Source organism: Rhinoderma darwinii, chromosome 3 (genome assembly GCF_050947455.1).
Source record: "Rhinoderma darwinii isolate aRhiDar2 chromosome 3, aRhiDar2.hap1, whole genome shotgun sequence".
NCBI classification, from domain to species: domain Eukaryota; kingdom Metazoa; phylum Chordata; class Amphibia; order Anura; family Rhinodermatidae; genus Rhinoderma; species Rhinoderma darwinii.
The window spans coordinates 28,532,911-28,554,276 of NC_134689.1; the positions used below are offsets into that span (position 1 = coordinate 28,532,911).

Genomic DNA, 21,366 nt, shown 5'->3' on the forward strand with positions numbered 1-21,366 from the left:
CGACGCAACCATACCTCCAGCCGATCTGTATATATGCTCACGTCTCTCAGTCTCAACCCCCCAGCTTGCTTGGTACTCGGCGAAACCAACTCGCCGATTCCAAATGCCCCAAAGAACGCCAAAGAAAAAGCTAACCGAAACAACCTCATCTCGGCCGAAGAACGACAGACCGATGCTAATGATCCGCCCAAAGAGCTCAACAGAGAAAACGACACAGGCCTTCTACGATCCGCCTCGACCCTACCTCGGCGCAAACCCTTCAAAGCCTGCCCCACTAAGAATTCCTTAGACACATCCCTAAAGCCCCGTAACTTGAAACCAAACGCCACCGCCGACATGAAACGGTTAACCTTTGCCAATGAAAACCCCGCCTCCCAGGCGTCCCCTAACCAGTACAAAAGTGCCACCAACCTGTCTCTATCCGTGTTGACGTCACCCAACTCTCTTACCCACTCCTCCCACTGCCTCCAACAAGCAGAATAAGCACTCCACGTTGAGCGCGCCAACGACCTTTCCACCAATCGTTCTACGGGACCGAGACCAGATCCCAAAGATGTTCCGGGCAGACCACGCCGAGACGTTCCGCTCCCGGTGCCAATTGCCGAAACCGGTCCCACTGCGAGCGAGAAAGAGCATCAGCGATACAATTCCGTACCCCCGGCACGTGCACCGCCACCACCCACGCGTTCAATGACAAGCACACCAACACTAAATGTCGCAACAACTGAATTACCGGAGGAGAGGACGCCGTGATGTTGTTAATGGCCAGCACCACCCCCATGTTGTCGCAGTAAAAACGAACCTTCTTATCCCTGAGCCTGTCCCCCCAGATGGTCGCCGCAACCACGATGGGGAACAGCTCGAGCAGGGCCAGATTCCGCGTGAGTCCACTGGACACCCAGCTAGCCGGCCATTGACCCGCGCACCACGGACCCCCCCCATAAGCTCCAAAACCGCCCGCTCCAGCTGCATCCGTAAAAATATTCAAATCACTCGTATCCTGCGCTGGAGCCATCCATAGCGACCGACCGTTATACTGGCCCAAGAAGTCATCCCATACCTGCAAATCAGCCCGATGCTCCTCCTTGAGCCGTACAAAGTGATGTGCCGCACGCACTCCCGCCGTAGCCGCCGCCAACCGTCTACCAAACACCCTCCCCATTGGCATAATCCGGCAGGCGAAATTCAACTTCCCCAGCAACGACTGAATCTCCCGCAGCGTAATTTTCTTTAACTTGCAAGCCCGACGTACCTCCTGACTCAAAGCCCCCAACTTATCCATCGGAAGACGACACTCCATAGCCACCGAATCTATCTCAATTCCCAAAAAACAAATCGTCGTTACCGGGCCCTCAGTCTTTTCTGGCGCCAAAGGGATCCCAAAATCCCTCGCAACCTTCTGCAGTGCATGAAGCAAATTACCGCAAACCGGCAAACCCCCCGGGCCGACGCACAAGAAATCGTCTAAGTAATGTATTAACGAATCGACCCCGGCTACACCCTTCGTCACCCACTCCACGAAGCTACTAAAAGCCTCGAAGTACGCGCAAGAAAGGGAACACCCCATCGGAAGGCACCGATCCACGTAAAAAGCCCCATTCCAAAAACAACCCAACAGCCGTTGGCTTTCTGGATGAACTGGCAACAACCTGAACGCCGCCTCGATGTCGGTTTTTGCGAGCAGCGCGCCTGGACCCGCAGCACGAACTAACCCAACCGCTTTATCGAATGAGGTATACACTACGGAGCACAACTCATGATCAATCCCGTCATTTACCGACGAACCCTTGGGAAACGATAAGTGCTGAATCAGCCGGAATTTTTGGGGCTCGCGCTTTGGAACAATACCCAATGGGGACACAACTAAATCCTTTATTGGCGGATCAATAAAAGGCCCCGCCATACGGCCTAACGAAACTTCTTTAAACAACTTTTTCGACACGACCTCAGCATGCAAGTAGGCCGATTTAAGGTTCCTCCGCGTAACCGGGACCTCATAAGGAGGCGGAGGAATAATAAAACCAACACTAAACCCTTCGTAAAGCAACTTCGCCGCAGCCCTATCCGGATACTCATTTAGATAGGGGGCCATCCTTTCCACCCTCACCGGTGACAACCCCTTGACCAGCCGAGGAGGACTGGTTCCCTGACCTCTTTTTCCGCATACATTTTGCCGCCCCATGGGATGCACCATTACACTCCGAACACACGTGCTTGAACTTGCACGTGGCCCCGAACTTACACTGGCCATCGTTGAATTGCCAGCAGAATCCCAACTTTGCCCCACCGCCCTGTCCGACCTGACTGGACTGGCCCCCTTGGCCAACGCTCCCGGGAAAGGGCTGCCTAACCGGAGCCGTGACCCTTAACCAGAGAGCAATATCCTTCTGGTCCCATTGAATCGCCGGCCGAACCGCTTTACGCTGACGGAATTGCTCATCGTATCTGAGCCAAGCCTGCCCCCCGTACACCCGTTGAGCCTCCCCAATGGCGTCAAAATAACAAAACAACGCCGAACAATTTTCCGGCGCCTTTTCCCCTATTACACTGGCTAAGATGGCGAACGCCTGCGACCAATTTACGAACGTCTGCGGGATAAGCCTATACCGCCGCCGCTCCTCCTCGTCCTTCTTGCTCTCATCCCGCTTGCCCCTATCCAAATTGAATTTAGCAAGCGGCAGAAGAGAAAAAATCTCAACGTATTCGTCCTTCCAAATACGCTCACGCACCTCCTGCTTTAAGTGCGCCCCCAACGGACCTTCAAAGCAAACATATACCTCCCCGCGAGCACGATCATCAATACGCACCCGATCGCCGTCTTTTTGGGCCTCGGTCTGTACCGACACCGTGACCGCCTCCGTAGCCGCCATTACGGGGCGCGCCTGTAACAATCCCACTTCCCTGGGGCCCTCCCAAACTACCGCCGGGGACACCTCCGTAACTACTGGCGCCGCCGCCTTATCGAGACGCCCGACCAGCTCCCGCAAGCAACCCACCAAGTCCGCTAGACCCGCGCCGTCGCGCCCGCCCACGCCACTACCGGCCACCGATCCGACGCTAGCAGCCCCCCTGCCGACACCCGACATAAAAATCGCTGGATACGACAAAGATGGAGTTATGCACTCACCGGGCTGCACAGGTGCTGTGTTCCCGTCAGCCGGACCATCCTGCCCTCGCCGATACACGTCCAGTTCACCGTCTTCCAGCTCCTCTCTCGCCGACGACTGGCCATCCCACCGACATCTCCGAACCGGGGATGATGACGCGCTGGCAGATGGGCCGGCAACCTGCCGCCCGACCGCTGGGATCCAAACTTCCGACCGGACCTGTTGCCTCGACGTCGCTGCAGGTCTAGGCGTCCGTCTCGACGATCCTGATGAAGCCTGCCCCCTGGCCGGAGCATCACCAGGCGGGGCGGCCGTAGCTAGTCTTCCCGATCTTGCATCTGATGGGGGGGGGGTGACAGGGAGCCCGGCCTGCGACTCCCTGAGAACCGCCGGACCCCGTCGCGGCCTGGGATTCCTGCCAGGACGCAGGGCCTGGGAAGGGGCGGTCCCCCCAGCTGCCTGGCCTGCAGCGTCCATATTAGGGCTCCCCCTGCGACGCCGTGTCCGCGGGACCACCTCAGGGCTGAGGCGTTCTGGAGGTCGGGACCGCCGGGAGCGACGGGCAGACCCGGCCTGAGTCCCCGTCACCCCCGGCGACGCTCTCTGCCTCCTCTGAGCAGGAGCGGGTGTTGTAAACTCCCCCCCCGCCGCCATATTACTGCCAGGAAGGGGGCCGGGGGAGGGGAGCCTGTCCCCCACTTCAACAGACCTCATATGCCGTGCCTGACGTGGCGAATCGGCGTCGGGGATCATCGTAAGTGCAGCCACGGTCTCCTCCAACCAACCGGGACCGTGGTGCACAGCAGCGGCACGCAGCCGCGCAAGCATATCAGCCTCAGACATGACGGAACAGAGCGGGGCAACGGGAGCTTACTGGGTGAGTGGTTACTTCTCCCGCTGCTTCCGGCTCACTGCCGAAAAACAGCGGGAAGCTCCGTAACGGCCCCCTAACTCCTCCCTGTCCCTCCTCCACCTCTAACTTTCCCTACAAAGTTAACCCTTTCCCTCCTAGGGCTGTCATGGAGGCTTCCCTCCTAAGCCCTGCAGGCTGCGTCCAGCCTCGTCTGTACTTTCTTTCCCCTGTGGTAGTGCTGCAGGGTAATGGATCACTTGCTCCCAAGGTACGCCACAGATTACAGATGGAGGTCAGTGCATCACCCTGCGATCAGCCTACATCTGTGGGACACTTTTAAGAGAAAGACATTGTCCAAAGTGGGCTACCCCTTAAACGTTAATGATAACAGTGAAAAAATTCCCAAGATAAATACTTAGAAAATGTTAAAAATACCATTTTAAACATTTCATGCTTTATTCCCATTGCTCCGCGGGAGGAATCACAGATTTAGAATTATTTTTCACTACTTATTTGTTTTTGCCTTCGTCTTTAACCCCTTCACGACTGCCATACGGCTATATACGTTCCAACTGCCGATGCCCCGTGCAGTTGCCACGTGTATAAATGTTGACAGCCTTGAAGGGGTTTATTGAGTGCAGTGCTGCTTCAGTGTGAGCAGTGCTGCACTCTCATGTCTGCCGGGGCTTTAAGAGCCCCGGACTACACCCCCCACTGTATATAGCGCCACACAAAACCCCAGCTCACTGGCCAGGGAGTCCCCACCTAGTGGGAGCCCCCGACGTCTCTCCATCCCCGCTGTAAATAGTGTCCCTTCCTGTAGATAGCAACCCGCCCCCCCTGTAGATAGCGCTACCTAAACTCCCACTAGAAACAGAATCCCTGGTGTCAGATCGCTCTGTGCCGGGGATTCCGCTTCTAGAGAGAGCCCCTGACGTCACTGTCGACTGTCAGGGGCTCTCTATAGGAGCGGAATCCCTGGCCGACACTCTAACCGGGGATTCCGCTACTGGAGAAGCCTCTGGTGTCACTATCCATATATGAAGAATCAAGGAAAGAAGGGTATTTACAGAAGCGTGTGTTCATTAATGATCAGGCAATAGGCTACGCATTTCGAGGTCGAACCAACCTCTTCCTCAGGCCAATAAAACACAATTGGAGCTGACTACTTCAGCTCCATTATATAAAACTGAAAAGTCTGCTTTTAGAGTTTGCCCATATATGGACAGAGACATCAGTGGCTCCCTTTCGGAGTGGAATCCCCGGCCAGATGGATTCCGCTCCTACAGTGGTACTATTTACCTGAAGGGGGTGCCAATTACGAGGGTGCTGATACATACAGGGGGAGTGGTGCTATCTACAGGGGGTGTCGCTATCTACAGAGGGGATGTTGCTAGCTACAGGGGGGTGGCGCTATCTACAGGGGGTGTCGCTATCTGCTGGGGAGATGGTGCTGTCTACAGGGGCTGCTATATACAGGGGTAGTGGCACATTTTACATGGGCACTTTGGCATTATATGGGCACTACCTACAGGGGACACTGGCGCTATCTACATGAGCACTGTGTGTGACACTAGCTACAGTGGGCACTGTGGCACTATGTGGGAACTATTTACAGTGGGCACTGGCACTATCTACAGTGGGAAATGTGGCACTATCTACAGTGGTATTGCGTCAATATCTACATAAGCACTGTGGCAAATGTCGGTGAAAAACGGTCAGACTGTCGGGAAATGGATTCAACTTTGAGACAAATTGATGCAAAAACTGATAGTTGATCCATTGTCAACTGCCTTTATTTTCACGTCGTGTGAATATAGACTTATAGCCTACTTATCCGCTTTCAGCGATCCACGGTGACAGTGTATATGTATGTATGTGTGTATATATATATATATATATATATATATATAATATGGATAAATATATATATAAAAAAAGTTTTTCACCTTTTTTTGTGATTTGTCTGCTCATACTAAAAATTAAAAAATGGAATTCATTAAACTAATCTAGAAAATGAAAGCCTCATAAGTCTTGTAAGAAACAAAGTAAAAATAGTTGTGATATTCAAAGCGGTTCCAAAAATATTATCTTTTAAAGAAGTGCATATCAGAAATGTAAAATTTGACCTGGACACAGGGACATCAATGAAGGGGTCATGAAAGGGTTAAACTGTCTTTGTGGTTGGGTTAAGGGCAATGACAACCTCTAAATCAGAATTTTAGTTTTTCCCCTTTTTTTTGTTGTTATCGTATTTACTCAATAGTCTAATAAACTACTACTATAATACTGCCCTCTAGGTGCAATCCTATGAACAGGTATGACAATTTTGCAATTATTGAGATGACTATTGTATCAGTGTTTTATAGTTGTTAACTGTGTTAATTGATGTATCGACATGTTATGTCTGACCTGGGCTCAAAAGTTAAAGGGGGGGGGGGGGGTTAATTTATGCCTGGAGATGAGCCTATCTCCTACCTCCCAAAATTCTATTGACCTGTGGTCAGATGATGTAGCGATCCCCTCTGGTCTTCCTGGCTGCTTCTGTGTGGCGTTAGTATTATGCTATTAACCTCCCTGAGACCCCATGAGTTCCTCACATTGACAGGTAGCAGGTTAACGAAGAGAGAGAAAAGGAGACACAGCGCCATAAAGTGCAGGTAATCGAGAAATTAAAATAGAGCACCTAAATTAATAGAAAGTGCTCACCTTGGATTGTAGATACTGGCAGGTATCACAATAGGGAGAAATGTAGAGACGAAAACAAGCTGCTGCCGGGTCCCCAAAACACAACAAAACTACGTTTGTTGTCAAGTAAATATGTAACTCAAAAAAAAAATGGAACCAAAGTGGCACTGCTAGTGAAGGCAAATAGACTAAGCAAAGTTCATAATTTAATGTGGGTATGCAGGGTCGACAAGCCACGCGTTTCGACGCAGATCCGGCGTTGAAACGCGTAGCTTGTCGACCCTGCATACCTACATTAAATTATGAACTATGCTTAGTCTATTTGCCTTCACTGGCAGCGCCACTTTGGTTCCATTTTTATTTATTTTTTTAGTTACATGTAGCAGGTTAAGAAGAGTTTGATCCCATGTAGTCCGGTTGAGAAGGTAGATTGCTTTGTCAGTGGTCTATAAAGCAAATTTCATTAATGGATTTGTTCTGTTTTTTTAAGGCATGTATTCCACAAGGTGTGTGTGGATCCGTGGCTCAGCGAGCACTGCACCTGTCCTATGTGCAAGTTAAACATTCTGAAGGCCTTGGGAATTGTGGTAAGTAATGTGATATTACAAACACTTCTACATGAATCATTCAGATGATTTTCTGACACCGTTTCGTACACCAGTTTCAGCTAAGATTTGAGATACTGATATAGCTTCATTTTTCTTGATCTCAAGGATTATGGGGAAACTGTCCTAATTATGGCTGGACAGTCCAGATATTCGGAGCAATAACTAATCCAGGCTCTTATTTTTGGCAGAGTTAGTTTGGATCAGGGCGTGTAATCAATTTTTTCAATTTTTTTTCAGTATTATTTGTTTGTGTAAATTTGTTTACATTTAATTAGAAACATAACTTTTATTGTGACTGCTTTATTGCAGCTGACTGATACTTTTCATTACAATTCTTAGCATCTGCAACAGACTGACAAGCTGTTAGACATTTATTGGTACAATTAAATAACTGACAATGGTTCGCTATAGTATATGAATACTGTGTGTAAGCCATGACTTTTTCCTGAATTCCATATAATTGAATGACTAAATTTTCTTGTCCAATATGTTTTTGGTTTTTTTCCCTGCAGATAAGTGGCGCCAGATGTGTCTGGCATCCTTATATCTTCCCCTGCTCTGTTAAAATAATGTTCCAAATGGTGAAAGTAACTGACAGCTGAACGAGAGCTCTTGACCAACAGTTATCCTAAACATATAACCAGTTTAACATCTCCATTGCTAATATAAAATACTGAAGTAAAGAAACAGTTGGCAGTGTATAGTATAGGTTTACCCAAATGTCCACCTTTAAAGTGAAGATACACCTTGGAGCTGCATTAAAAGACTACATTGGTTTCCAGATATATTGTTTCTATCAGAATTGTTCCCTGCAGCTGTAGAAGTGTTCTCATAATACACAAGCAGTGCTTTAAATCACAGCAGTTGCCTTTAGCGGAATACGGCTGTACACTTCATAATACAGGCTGTCGTAAAACATCCACCGATGAACCCCCTTGACGGGTCATCCTGGCAGGTTAGAAGATGCAATTACAATCACTAGTATAATCGTTATGACATCACATTGACCTTTCAATTTAACCCCTTCCCGCCCCATGATGAAAATGTTGGTCATGAACGACTGTCAGTTACTGCACTACGATGTACATTTTTGTCATGGTGATCTCGCAACCACTGCCAGTGCACACGCGAAATCAGCGGCAGGGATGTGGTGCTCCTAAATGTATGTTTGCTTGGGGCCCCACTAATGGGACCCCCACGATCACTAGAACGGGGGTCCAGAGTCCCCGGGTTTCTCTTCACCGCACGATCACAGTGAGGAGGAATTTGAATGGCTCGGCAGGATAAATTGATGACCGCCGCTCCATTCACTGTCTATAGGGCCGATGTATACAGCCTAATACAGCGCTCTGCTGTTTCCTTCAGCCCCATAGATGTAGAAAAGAACTGCAGTGCTCAAAAATCATACAGAGATGGGAGCCCCTTTGTAACATTGGTCGCAGTATGAAGAGAACACAGGGTTGTCACTTGGAGTATGACCTAACAGGAGTCTGGGCATATTTCCGTGAATAGGCACCATATGCTGGCATGCAGAAATATTCGACCCTATTGTTAATTGAAAAAAAATAATAAATACAACGTTTTGTAAAATAAATAAATACAGAAAACAATACACACAAAACTATATATTTTTTAAATAAAACCTATTCTATTTAATAAAATATATATAAAATTACCGCCACATATTTGGTATCCCCAAGAGCCTAACAACCTATACTTTAAATATATACGCTTTGTTTAGGTCAGCGATGAACAGGGTTAAAAAAGTAAATATGGAGGAATCGTTGTATGAATAGAAAAAACATATTATGCAAAAAAAAAAAAAGGCGTTATGCAGTCCGCTCGATGCAAAAAGTGAAGACGTTTTATGAGCGGAAAATACAAAGGTTTTTTTTTTGGTCTGTCATAGTGACCGGTTATTAGATCTCTGCAGTCGGAGACCGTTCAGTCTTGGGAAAGTTGTAGTGTGAGGTTTCCCAGTCTATATTACAAGCACAGTCACCATTTACTTTTGAGACTGAAGTATTTTTCTGGGCCTTTTTTCTTACTGTTCATATATTGCAGCTGCTGACTAATAACAATCGTCCATCACAGGAGGAGGAAACTTCCTGAAAATGATCGTCACAAACCGCTGCCAGTAGGTGGCAAGTGGTGCGGGCAGTTTCCTGCCGAGTCAATGAACGCTGCAATGATTTGTCTTCCTGTGGAGACACTTGTGACTTCTCCAGTAGTTTGTTCTTCTGAGTATGGGATATTTCTTCAGGCCATGACCTCGCTGACCACTGCTGCAGTAATAAGGGGGTCTTGGTATTTTGCATACTCTAAATAACCGTGTAGTATGTGATCACATTTTAAAAGAGTTTACTGACCCCTTGCAATAGAGTCCAAAGGCTCCATAGTGTTAATAGATAAAAACTGTAATATACTAATCATATGGAGTCCCTTACCGCGTCTTGTTACCATCACATCACGGTGAAGTATTAAAAATGGACATGTGACCATTGCAGCGGTGACGACGCTAGCGTTAAAGTGTTTGACCAGTATTTAGATGGCTTGAATGGTGTGAATGGATTCTTAGATGCGTGAAACATATAGGATTATAAAGCAGAGTTCAGACTATCAGATTTGCTATCCACAGTGGGATGACTATAATCACATGTGGATCCCACAGAATAACCAGGAATCCCTACATTCTCTGGTGTTATCCTTTTAGTCTGTGTATGGATGGATCTGGGTTTGGAGGATCACGTGAGAGCTCTCCCTACCCAAATGCATAGTGCCAAATGTATACTCGGGTGAACGAGGTTTCTTTTGTTGACACTTTTTTTTTTTTTTTTTTACTACTGTATGGGTATCATATTTGTTAAAGGGAACCTGTCATCAGTTTTTACCCCCGTAAAGTGGTCCCACAACACTCTAGGTCATGTACAGACCTTTCTAAATGTATGCCGGTTTGCCCCAGTAATGCAGCATAGCTCACAAAAAGAAGTGTTAGGCCTCATGCACACGACCGTAGCCGCGTGCACGGCCGTGATTTTCGGGTCGGCCGGCTGCGGACTGTCAGCCGCAGGCCGCCCGCAAATCGTGGGACATGCACATGGCCGCGGCTATTGTTTTCAATGAGCCCGGACCGCAGAACCGGGCCGTAATAAGACATGCCCGTTCTTTCTGCGGTCCGGGTTCCCGGGCCGTGCACGGACCGCAAAAACTACGGTCGTGTGCACGGCCCCATAGAAAAGAATGGGGCCGCAATTCTCCCGTGGATTTTCGGGGGAATTGCGGCCGCAAAAACACGGTCGTGTGCATGAGGCCTTAGGCACGGGAGCCCGGACCGCAGAAAGAACGGGCATGTCTTATTACGGCCCGGTTCTGCGGTCCGGGCTCATTGAAAACAATGGCCGCGGCCATGTGCATGTCCCACGATTTGCGGGCGGCCTGCGGCTGACAGCCCGCAGCCGGCCGACCCGAAAATCACGGCCGTGCACACGGCTACGGTCGTGTGCATGAGGCCTAAATATGTATTTTGTCTTATGTAAATGAGGCCTGAAGTGTCCACTGGGCATTTCTATCCCTAAGCTAATATCCTGCGTCGTCCACAGTTTTCTCCAAATTGGGACTTGCACAGAATGGAATTAGGGTCTCCCCCCATAACAGGGAGTCCCCAATGCTCATGCACGGATTCACTGCAGGGGGCGTCATCCACTTCAATCTGCGAAAGATGGGTTGGGTTAGAAATGAAAACACTGGACACGTCTGAGAGTTAATGCCCATCGGACACTTTAGGCATCTTTTATATATGTATGATGCGGGACATATTAACACTTCTTTTTATAAGGTATGCTGCACTACTGGAGACAAACCGGCAAACATTTAGAAGGGTCTTTACATGACCTAGAGCACGGGGGGACCACTTAAGGGGAGGTAAAAATATACGACAGCTTTCCTTCAAGGGGATTGATATGTACATTGAACGCACTGCCCTTACGGTTGACAGTCTTCAAGGAGTTCGCTAAAGAATTGTTCATCTGCACCACCACTTGCTGCACATATAAGTTATATATATATATATATATATATATATATATATATATATATATATATATATATATATATATGATGTGTGTGTGTGTGTATATGTCTGTTTTTTGGCGTAGCTAAATTTCCACTGTAGAGCTCTGCATAATACAAAGCACTTTTGACCTTGCACATTTCTTCCGAAATATCACGGGCCCATTATCCAAGCGGTGAATGTTGGTCTGACTAATGAAGCATGAGAGAAGGTAAACAGGTTAGAGCTGGACTAACAGAGGCCTGGCGAAATCCGACATTGGCACAGATCAAGCCGCTAAGGCCCTTCAGCGTCTTGAAGTACACCTGAGACCTGTTGAGACATAGTTCTTAAGAGCAAAATTATGCAGCACTTCTTCATAAGAGGCGAGAGGACAAGTTGTTTCCTGAAAAGATTAACAGTCATCTACATATACCCTGAAGGATTTCTGTGTGCGTAGAAGAATAAGACTTTACTCCAAGCTAGCGGCCTTATAACCGCATCCTGGAGAGCGGTGGCAATAGGTTCATGTTGAATGATATGTATACAAGAGCGGGATGTATTATAATGGCAGTAAATTGTCATAAGCCCAGACTTTACTCATTGAAAGCCACACTCATTGCCAGATCAGTCATGATAATGGATCTCTCCTGGCAGATGCTAGAGTGCATTGTGGGTGGTATATTAAGATAGACTTAAAGAATCGGAAAGTGACATTTAGGCCTCGCCCGCTGCGTACTACTGTGTGTCACTGTATGGGGCCTTCGTGTGACACTGTGTTTGTTACGGAGGTATTTTCCCTTAGAAGCAACGCCTCCAGAGGAGAATATCACAGTAACGCAGCATCAAAGGGACCATGCCATGAATTCATCAGAAGAAAACCTCTGTATACCTCTATATGAAATCTGAAGCATATGGAGGTACAGCATGGCTCCAACTACTTCTATTGGTGCCTAATAATATAAAGTGAAAATGTTTTTGTGTTATTTTTTTGTTTTATGTATATAAATCATAATGAAAAGTTCAGCAGCTTTCTAATGTACTTTGTGTACCTCATGTTTACAAGGGGAAAAGCCAAAAAAAGACCCTGCCCCCCCCACCCCGGATTCTCACGCACTTTGCTTGCACCCGATTCAATTCAAAGTTCCCATATGGCCAGTGTGACCCTATCTGCGCTCATTGCCTGCTCCCCAGACCCTCACTGGACAAACCAGCTGCCGCTGCTAGTGAGTCTGTCCCCCCGAAATGGGCGTCTTCCCTCACCCAGGCAGTACATAAACTCGCCCGCCTCTCACCGGGTATGGTGGAAGCCTTAAACCGGCTGCCTGAGCAGATTGCTTCCCAGTTAGCCAGACCCTCCTGCCGTGAGCGCTCCTGCTCTAGCTCTGCAGGCATGCCCAGCAAACAGGCCAGGATGTCTCATAGGAGATAGTCCTCTTCCTCAATTTCCTCGATGGATACGGCCACCGCAGGTGGACCTGCTTCTACCCCTGCTCGTGACATTGCCGAGACTGCTTTTACTGGGGACTGCTCTGACTCCGACTCGGAGTCGGAGCAAGGCACGTCTACATCTCTCACCATACGAGATATTATCCGGGTTGATATCCTGCAAATTCCTGAGGACGCTCCTGGCTCATCTCAAGAGGACATCTCATTTCAGCGACACAGGTGTCCCCCTCTAATTTTCCCTGACCATAAGGTAGAAGGGCGTGGAAACACCTGGACCACCCTTTGCCCACAACTAAAAGGATGGATGTCATGTTCCCCTTTATGGACGAATGCATCTCTAAGTGTTCTGCCTTTCCACTAGTGGACCCCCCTGTGGCTCAACTTGGTCCTTTATGTTCTTCAGTCATCACCGTTTGAACCTGTGCGGGAGGTCTCGTCCCATGTCTTGTCCTGGTAATTTGCCTTTGCTTCGATACGCAGGCTGTCTGAATTGGCCACATTAACTTGCAGACCTCCCCCATAGTCTTCCATAAGGACAAGCTGATAATTTGCCCAGTTCCATGCTTCCTTCCCAAGGTAGTGTCTTCTTTCCACCTTTAATGAGGACGTTGTTCTGCCTTCGTTCTGTCCTAACCCCTCTCATCAGAGGGAGTGTTCTCTGCAGCAGCTCGACGAAGTCCGAGCACTCTGGATCTATCTTTCGGTTAGGAAGTATTTTGGACTCTCTTTTTGTGGTTCAGGAGCGCCCACGCAAGGTCAGGCCGGACTCTAATGCCACCATTTCCAGGTGGATTTTGCTGGTTTTCAAGGAGGCCTATTCTGCTAAGTGAAGGGATCCTCCCTCCTGGAACACTCCCCACTTTACGTGGGTGTTTGGTGCGTCCAGGGCGGTCCGGCATCAGGCTTCTGCCTCTCAGGTTTGTAAGGCAACTGTGAGTTAGTCTGTTCACATGGCTGTGTTTTTTTCTGCCCACCCACTGCCCACTTAATAAAATCTGCAAAAAAAGTAGCAAAGAAGTAATAAAATCAGCAAAAATACAAAATATAAGGCAGGTGGGCAAGGATAGCAAAACAAATCTCCAAAAATTCTTCAAGTGTATATATATATGAAAAAAAAATCCAAGGTCTGAACGTGTAGGACCCCTAAATAGTGCTAATGGGGAGTTGGTCACTGGGGATAAAGAGAAGGCAGAGTTACTAAATGTTTTTTTTAGCTCTGTATATACAACAGAAGAAAGAGCAGCTGATGTAGCCGCTGCCAGTGTTGTTAATACATCCATTAATATAGTTAATTGGCTAAATGCAGATATGGTCCAGGCGAAGTTAAATAAAATAAATGTGCACAAGGCTTTGGGACCAGATGGGTTACACCCTAGAGTTCTTAAAGAACTTAGTTCAGTTATTTCTGTCCCCCTCCTTATAATATTCAGAGATTCTTTAGTGACTGGTATAGTGCCAAGGGACTGACACAGGGCAAATGTGATGCCTACTTTCAAAAAGGGCTCTAGGTCTTCCCCGGGTAATTATAGACAAGTAAGCTTAACATCGATTGTGGAAAAAATATTTGAGGGGCTATTGAGGGACTATATACAGGATTATGTGACAAAAAATAGTATTATAAGTGACAGCCGGCACGGTTTTACAAAGGACAGAAGTTGTCAGACCAACCTGATTTGTTTTTATGAAGAGGCGAGCAGAAGCCTAGACAGAGGGGCCGCTGTGGATATAGTGTTTTTGGACTTTGCAAAGGCATTTGACACTGTCCCTCATAGATGTCTATTGGGTAAATTAAGGACTCTGGGTTTAGATAGTATAGTTTGTAGTTGGATTGAGGATTGGCTCAAGGACCGTATCCAGAGAGTTGTGGTAAATGATTCCTACTCTGAATGGTCCCCGGTTATAAGTGGTGTACCCCAGGGTTCTGTGCTGGGGCCACTATTATTTAACGTATTTGTTAATGATACGGAGGATGGGATTAATATAACTATTTCTATTTTTGCAGATGACCCCAAGCTATGTAATATAGTTCAGACTATGGAAGATGTTCGTGAATTGCAAGCTGATTTGGAGTGTTTGGGCGTCCACTTGGCAAATGAAGTTTAATGTAGATAAATGTAAAGTTATGCATCTTGGTACCAACAACCTGCACGCAACATATGTCCTAGGGGAAGCTACACTGGGGGAGTCACTTGTTGAGAAGGATCTGGGTGTACTTGTAAATCATAAACTAAATAACAGCATGTAATGTCAATCAGCTGCTTCAAAGGCCAGCAGGATATTGTCGTGTATTAAAAGAGGCATGGACTCTGGGGACAGGGATTTAATATTACCAATTTACAAAGCATTAGTGAGGCATCATCTAGAATATACAGTTCAGTTCTGGGCTCCAGTTCATAGAAAGGATGGCCCTGGAGTTGGAAAAAATACAAAGAAGAGCAACGAAGCTAATAAGGGGCATGGAGAATCTAAGTTATGAGGAAAGATGAAAAGAATTAAACCTATTTAGCCTTGAAAAGGGACGACTAAGGGGGGACATAATTACCTTATATAAATATATGAATGGCACATACAAAAAATATGGTCAAATCCTGTTCCATGTAAAAAAAACCTCAAAAAACAAGGGGGCACTCCCTCCGTCTGGAGAAAAAAAGGTTCAACCTGTAGAGGCGACAAGCCTTCTTTACTGTGAGAACTGTGAATCTATGGAATAGTCACCGCAGGAGCTGGTCCCAGCAGGGACAGTAGATGGGTTTAAAAATGGCTTAGATAATTTCCTAGAACGAAAAAATATCAGCTCCTATATGAATGTGTAGAATTTTTGTTTTTTTCATCTCTTCCCCTTTCCCATCCCTTGGTTGAACTTGATGAACATGTGTCTTTTTTTCAACCGTTCTAACTATGTAACTCTCAGGGACTGCTCTGGGACGTCCAACGATTTAACGGGATAACTCGATTTTTGTACTCATCGTAAAATCCCTTTCTCGTTGAATTCATTGGGGGACACCGGTCCCACCCCGTTTTTTATTTGTGCATTGTTCTTGGTTCTGGGCTTTCAACAGTCCAAGACATGTTGGTGTTTTGATATTTTTTTTGTTTTATACTCTCCTACTGCTCTTGGTAAAAACTGAGTAGCTTGGTGTAACAGGAGAGGGTGCATCCCATTGGGCGAAGCCAACACTTTTTAGTTTTTCCTAGTGTCAGCCTTTTATCGGCAGGGCATATACCCATGGTGCTATGCCCTCCAATGAATTCAAGGAGAAAGGGATTTTACGAGTACAAAAATAAAAAATGTTTGTAAAATAAAATTTTCCAATATGGTTTTTGTAATAATTTCTCACGGTTTTCAAGATCGCTGCTTGTTTTTATTCAGTAGGAACATTCATTGTTTACTTCTAGTGGATAAATTTTGTCCATTGTCATGTGATGGATACACAGGTTTACGGCTCGTTACAGTATGTGTATCAGAGCTGTGTCTTCCAACAATCCCAGCACATACATATGTGTCCATCACATCACCATGGACAGATTGCTATCCTCTGGAAGTAGACAATAAATGTTACTAGAAAATGACAACAAGCAGAGATCTTGAAAACCAGGAGGAATTGCTACAGAAAGTATATTGGAAAATTGTATAACTTTTAATCATACAAAAAATAACTTTGCTAAAAAATGTACAACCCATTTAAGTTCTTTAGAGATGTTTAAGGAGGACTGATCAGGTGATAACGCATTTCCCCCTAAAATTAACGAAATCAAATGCATGTCCTTGAGTTGCCCTCCTCTGTCATGTTGTTAAACAATTATTGTGTAAGTGTCTCGTCGTTTTGACGGAATGAATAGCGCAGTCGACTACGGTATTGATTGTCAAAACGACGGAACCCTTACACAACGGTGGCAAACGGAAACCATTTGCACCGGATCCGTCATCAATCAATGGTGATGCAAACGGAAACCTATGGTTTCAGTATATTTCAGTTTTTATTCCGTTCATGGGTTCCCCTGACGGAAAGCTCCGAAGGAGTCCTGATGCAGATGTGAACGAAGCCTTAGAAAGCTGGGTGTCAATAAATATGTCCGACATTATCGCTCCCACATGGGTTGTTACCAGACTTTTCTAAAATCCTGAATGGCATAGGGTCTTGGGTAGACCGGTATGTAAACCGCGTTCCCATATCACTTTCAATACAGTGGTAATAAAGGATCAGCAGCACATACGTGACTCTACCAGTCGGAGTTGATTTCAATCATTGCTCCTCAATATGAATTCTGCCGTCCTCTTTCAGGGTGACCTTGGGCATATTGCTTTACAGTGTTTGCCTCAGGCAGATTTCTTCTCCAGAGACTGGCAGGGGCTATGTACTGCGCTGAATAGCTTTCTACAGCTATGTAAAAAAACAGAAGCTGATGTTTAGGTTTTCCAGGCCTTTATTACATGCTGCCTTGTGCGCTATGATGGTAACTGCATCTGCTGTTCACAATTATTCCATGTATCTAAAGCAAATGCATAGACTCCAACTTATCTCCACATGTGGATACTGTTTTGCAGTTTTTTTTTCACAATTGGCCCTCAATATGTTTTCAAGCCATAGACGTAACCTTAAAGGGGTTTTCCCAACAGGGATATTTCTTACATATCCACAGAATATTTCATAAATATCAGATAGATGCGAGTCCCACCTCTGGGACCCGCACCTCTCTCTAGAACGGGGACCCGTAAACCCCGTTCTACCTTTTTCTGCTGAGCTGCGCTGTTTCCGTAACTCCCATAGTAGTGAACGGCAGTTACGGAAGCAGCATAGCATGCGAGCTACGCTGTTTCCGTAACTACCATTCATTTCTATGGGACTTACGGAAACAGCATAGCTCAGTGAGCTACACTGTTTTCTTCTTCATGGTCAGAAATCACACGAGTCAGCCGGAGCACAGAGAGGGGGCCAAGAAAGGCAGAACGTGGCTTAGGGGGCCCCGTTCTAGAGATAGGTCCGGGAGGTGGGACCCGCATCTATCTGACATGTCCATGTCCTGTGGATATGGACATGTCCTGTGGGAAAACCCCCTTTAAGGGTACTTTCACACTTTTGTCAGGCAGAAAACATTTTCTCAATATTCCTTCCGGATTTTTGAGGCAGATTTTGGAATGCCAGTGGTAACGATTTTTATTAGGCGCTTTTTTTAATTAATCCATTGCAAAAACTAGCGTTGCGGTTTCTTTCTGCCTTCCATTGATGTCAATTGAGGTTTGAAGGAAGAAACCTCTTCAAGAAAGGGCATGCTGCTTTTTTTTTTCGGCCTGTGGAAAAAAAAAAACCTCTGCCTCCCGTTGAAATCAATAGGGAGGAAATTTGAGGCGTTTATTTTTGTGCTGTTTCCAATGCGGTTTCCGCATCAAAATCAACTCCAAAAAAACCTCTGTGTAAACTGGACCTAATACTGCAGATAATTTATATGGTAACAGCAATTTAGAGACTGATGTGATAATACTCACGTCTATGATGCCAATCCACTTGTTTCACACCTTTTGAAAACTGTTCCACTGACCCAAAAATGTTTAATGAGTTTCTGAAGTCGATCAATTCGCTGATTTATTGGTTGCTTGTAATATAGCATTTCCCCTACATGTGCAGTGACCAGATATAAGTTGTGAACGCATGCTATGTCATAACTAGGAGGAGGCCGCGTTTGTTCTCATGGGCATGTCCATGGCTCAAAACAAGGGCATAGCTATAGAGGGTGCAGTCACACCCTGGTGTCTGAGGGGAGCCCAAAGGCCCCTCTGCCACATTAGAAGACACCAGTACTATAAAGGGAATGTGGTGAGTGGGGGCCCTGTTATAGGTATTGCATTGGGGCCTAGGAGCTTCAAATTAAGGCCCTTTTACATGGGCCAATGATTAGGTAAACAAGCGCTCATACGAATGCTTTTTCTATGTCATTGGTCCGTATAAACTTTGCTCGTTCTTCGGCTAATCGCTGGCAATGCTCATTAGCATCGGATCTTTTGTGCTGCTATAAAAATTATCGTTTGTCAGCAGCACATCTCCTTGTGTAAACAGGGGATCTGCTGCTGACAACGTGCAAACTGTCCTTAGCGTCGATCGGCGCTCATTTACCAAGCATGGATCTGGCCATGTAAAAGGACCCTTACACCTCTGGCTGACAGTATGCAAATACACACCTCCCCATCTGAAGCATTAGTCTCTGATATTGAAGGGGTTTTCCTACAAAACACATATATCCCCTTTCCACGGGATACATGTGTGATCGCTGGGGGTCTGACCGCTGGGACCCCAGCAATGAGTATGGAGTGCGGGTGCGCATGCTCGGCCAACATTCCATTCATTTATATGGGACTTTCAGGACCGCTATCTCCGGCAGCTCCATGTACTGTAGAGAAATGTAGAGTTCGTTATTTAAAGGATGTATTCCCCTTTTCGTTTCAATCATTTTTATTAAGATTTTGCATAAAAATTTACAAACATAGGATGTATTCACCTTTTAACACCATTTTACACATAAAAGCAATCTGCATAAATATATAAAGATAAGTGACTTTGTAAATACATGACGTATCTTGTCCTGAGTTACATCTTGCATTATAGCCCAGAGTTTAATTCACAGTTCTGCAGACTCTGAGCTAAAAATCTCCCTTCATTCCTTGCTGGCACATTGTCTCCACAGCTTATCAACTGTTTACATAAGAACCATCAGCGTTGTGAATGCAGCTCTGAGGCTCTGTTCACATCTCCTTTGGAGGCTCCATTAGGAGCTTCTGTCACAGATTCCAGCAAAAGTCCTGGACAAAATAGCGCAGCATGCGGTGCTATTTTGTCCGGGAAAATGACGGAGACCCGTAACAGAAACCTGACTGTACCCATTTCAGCCAATGGGTTCTGTCTTGCGCCGTTGGTCTCCGTCCTATGACTGATTTGTCACTGCAATCATTTTCGTTCTGCTCCTTTGACAACGGAACAATCAAAATGACAAACGTAGATGTGAACAGATTGTATGAAACTTTGTGTAGAATAAATAATATTTAGTAGAGTTGGCACATTTGATGATGTCACACTGTATCTGCCTCCTGCAATATCTGTACAGTTTAATTGTACACATATGATGTAAGGTAATGGACAAATCCATCTCTATTATGACAGAAAAGTAGTGATGTATCCCTTATTGATTCTGGTTGTGATGACTGCACGAGGCCGTTGTGTGTCTATGTCAGGGATGTTGTAATTCTTGCTCCACCGTAATTTCTTCTCCCCATAAGACCAGTCCGTGGCTCGCTAAAAGCAATTCTATTTCGAGAGCATCTTGGATGAGCTTTGCAGAGGATAAGAGTTCTTAAACTATCTCACGCACATCAAAGCCGGTGAAGGCAGCAGGAATATATTAATACCTGAGCGCCACACTGAGGTAGGACACATCCCGAAAGATAAGAAGCTGATAGAAGGAGTAGCCTAATTGCAAAGTTGAACCCGCTGGATTCTAAGCTGCATATGCTTTTGCCGGGGTCCTATCTTTGTATTACCGATACATTGAAGCAAAGCTTCTGATGTTCCCCTGGTCTTCTCGAGCTATTAAATAAATTTGGCAAACATTACTATACTATGAAGTCTACATTATATATATATATATATATATATAATTTTTTTTTTTTTTTAAAACAAAATAAAAAAACTTACCCATATTACCATCTCCTGCTTTGGTCTTGAATGTCTGCAAAAGAGTCACAGCAAAAGAGTTTACATATGGGGAAAATACATTCAAAGAACATAGTGGAACCTGTTCAACCAAAGAAGGGGGTCCTGGGTGTGGTCACATTTTGATTGACAAGGGGAGGGTTATAAAGCAAGATGTCGGCAGAGTGGCAAGCGCCATACTGTGAGCTTCTTACCCATTATGATGCCATTGGATGCGGTGAAATATGTATGGTCGCTGTCAGTGTATTACATGTGTTTTGGCATGTACGCTGTCATGAAAAGCTGAAAAGTCCAGATTTTCACTGGACGGTCCTGCTAACCAGACGGGAAAAGAGACTGGTTTATTCTAATTTGCATTAAAAGGGGTATTTTTGCCATTTTGGGGGCATTCCTAGGCTATACAGAGAAGGGGCTTGCAACGTCCCATGCTTTGGGATTTAAAGAAGCACTCCACTTCAGCCCGCCCCTCTGATTAAATATCTGATTAAATGAAAGGTAGTTAAGGTGTATTGGCTTACTTGGCACTTTATTTTATGGTGAACCAATCCGTTAGGGGGTGCCGTTGGGTCACGTGACCCCCTACTCTGACCATCCAAATCCTATAGCGTCTTCTATAGGGACCTAAACTCTGTCTCTCAATACAAGTCTATGAGACTTACATCGAGGCTCTCAAAGACTTACATTGAGAGACTGACTTCTGTTCCCTACGGCAGACACTTTAGGATTCAGGTAGTCGGAGTGGGGATCATGTGACTCAACGGCGGTCATAACGGATTGGCTAACCGTAAACAAAAGTGCCGGATAAGCCAATACGCCAACTATTCATCTATATGGAGTAATTTGGTTTGATATGTAATGGGCAGGGTCCTTTCCTTTGTCTGTTTATTGATTTTTTTTTAGTCTATGGTATTGA

General features: G+C 45.9%; 1 protein-coding gene across 3 annotated transcripts in view; it reads left to right on the top strand.

The window, feature by feature from the left end:
- RNF130 (ring finger protein 130) overlaps nt 1–21,366 on the top strand; it is a 211,872-nt gene that overhangs the window by 159,893 nt on the left and 30,613 nt on the right. For all 3 annotated transcript variants that reach the window (XM_075856194.1, XM_075856193.1, XM_075856195.1), the window contains exon 6: nt 7,139–7,235. In XM_075856194.1, coding sequence (XP_075712309.1) covers nt 7,139–7,235 — 97 coding nt within the window. The remainder of the gene's footprint in view (nt 1–7,138; nt 7,236–21,366) is intronic.